Genomic DNA, 2,395 nt, shown 5'->3' with positions numbered 1-2,395 from the left:
AACCGGCCAAAAACTGTGGCTAACGAAAAAGGCGTCACCCTTGTTAGCCACGAAAATGTATTCGTTGTTAACGCTTAGTCGCCACAGATTTTCTTGATGTTAGCCACGGTTTTTTCCGTGGCTAACCACCGCTTTTCTGGTAGTGTATATATATCTTCAAAAAATCTTGGAGCCAGTAGTTTTTAGCAATTTTGTCCAATATTTGGTCAGCACAAATATTAAATTATCTTAAACAAATAAATTTTATGAATTTATGTATATAAATTCTCATAAATGTGGATACAAGTTATGTTAATTTATGTGTGTAAATTCTAATAAATATAGGTGTAAATTATATATTTTATGTGTATAAATTTTTATAAATATAGATATAAATTATTATTAACTAAATACTTATTCAAAATGGTAATATTTACTTGCTAATATATCTTTATCGAAAATAAAATTTTGTTTCGACAACCACACAAATCAAGGTGTGTCCTTCTAGATTTCACAAGTAAGACGATAAGTTGGCACAGCTAGCAAGTTCTTGGCTCTTGGGCTTGAGAGGCCATATTTCTCGTTCATGTCCAACTCATCTGGAGTCATGTTCCATGGTAGTTCCCAATTGAAGCAATGCACTAACTGAGCCACCACAAGTTTCACCGTAGTAAGTCCTAGGTGTATTCCAGGACATATTCTGCTACCAGCACCAAATGGTATAAACTCAAAGTTGTAGCCACGGTAGTCACGATTGTTAGTTATAAATCTCTCCGGATAATACTCTTCAGCATTATTAGACCATGCCTTAGGATCTCTTCCTATTGCCCACAAGTTTATTATGATTAGTGTCTTTTCTCTTATACGGTAACCATTAACCATGGCATCTTTTGTTGACTCACGGGTCACGATTGCTCCAGGAGGATGTAATCGTAATGTTTCTTTGATCACAATATCCAAGTAACTTAGATTTGCTAAATGGGTCTCTTGCACAAATTTGTTCAATCCAACCCCACTAATTAGCTCGTCTTGAAGGTTTCTCATCACTCGTGGATGCTTTAAGAGCTCGGACAAAACCCATATAATAACGGTTGCAGAGGTTTCAAATGACCCTGCAATAGAATCTAGGAGAAGAGCCTTAATGTTGGTTCGATCCATGACTTGGCTCTGTTCATCACGTGGATCAACGGGTTGGTTCATAAGTGAGAGTAATATGTCAATGAAATCTCTGTGGCCCCCCCAGGCATGACATCCACCCGAACTACCCTTTTCATGCTCCTCAATGATCTTCTCTAACTCTTGGTCAATGGCTTTACCAAGTCTCTTCAACCTTCGTGTGAATCCCTGAAAGTTTTAAATTAAGAGTAAATTACCTTTTCTGTTTCAAAAAATTATGTTTTCAACAAAAAAAGAACTAACTCTTTGTATATAAAAATATCAAAAATGTCTTTTTTTTTTAAATATTTTTTAAAAATTAAAATTTAACACATATAATCAATTAAACTGTGTTATTTTTATTAAAATTAGACCGAACAAATCAGTTTAGCCAAAAAATTAATAAATTATAAATTAAATCGGTATAAATTAATATTTATTCTCTATGAATTAAATCTCAATAGGGCCCCTAAAATTTAGTCCGATATTCAGAATGACCCCCACAATTTTGTTGGCCTCAATTAGAACCCCCAAATTTGCAATTGTGGCTCCAGCTTGCCCCTGCAATCATCTCCATCACTAGAATACTGATATGACGCAATTGCATGACATGGTGGACACAACTTAAATGACGGCGCATGGTTTCGCGCCTAAACCCTTTGAAAACCACGTCGTTTCAGTTTTTTGTGGGTTAAAACTCCTTTTCTTTCTACTACGACGATCATAAGTTGCAAAACATCAAGAAAACCCTTACACTATATGGTTTCCAAAGGGTTTGGGCGCGAAACCAATACGACATCGTTTAAGTAGTGTCAACCATGTCATGCAATTATGCTAGATCAGCATTCCGGTAACGGAGATGATCATAGGGACAAGCTAGAGCCACAATTGCAAATTTGGGGGTTCAAATTGGGGCAACAAAATTGTGGGGGTCTTTTTGAGTATATGGCCAAATTTTAGGGGACAAATTGAAATTTAACTCCATTTTCTATAATAGAAATATTGTAGCCATTCTTTATAAAAAATAATATTAATTTAGACTGATTCAAAATTTGATTCATCATTTTTCGGTCAAATTAATTTGTTTAGTCTAATTTTGACAAAAATAACACAATTTAATCGATTATATATATTAAATTTTAATTATTAAAAAATATCTTTAAAAAAAATATTTTAGACGTCTTTATTAAAATGACTCCATTTTTAAAATATATTTTATGAAATATATATTATAATAGGAAAAAAAATACATATAAATATA

General features: G+C 33.3%; 1 protein-coding gene across 1 annotated transcript in view; it reads right to left on the bottom strand.

The window, feature by feature from the left end:
- Positions 484-2,395, bottom strand: part of LOC107632961 (cytochrome P450 CYP736A12-like) — a 4,847-nt gene continuing 2,935 nt past the window's right edge. Inside the window, exon 2 of the mRNA XM_016336601.1 lies at positions 484-1,323. Coding sequence (XP_016192087.1) covers positions 484-1,323 — 840 coding nt within the window. The remainder of the gene's footprint in view (positions 1,324-2,395) is intronic.

This window comes from Arachis ipaensis, chromosome B03 (assembly GCF_000816755.2).
Source record: "Arachis ipaensis cultivar K30076 chromosome B03, Araip1.1, whole genome shotgun sequence".
NCBI classification, from domain to species: Eukaryota; Viridiplantae; Streptophyta; class Magnoliopsida; order Fabales; family Fabaceae; genus Arachis; species Arachis ipaensis.
Note: the sequence above shows the minus strand (reverse complement) of the source record. Positions and strands in the feature narration are given on the sequence as shown.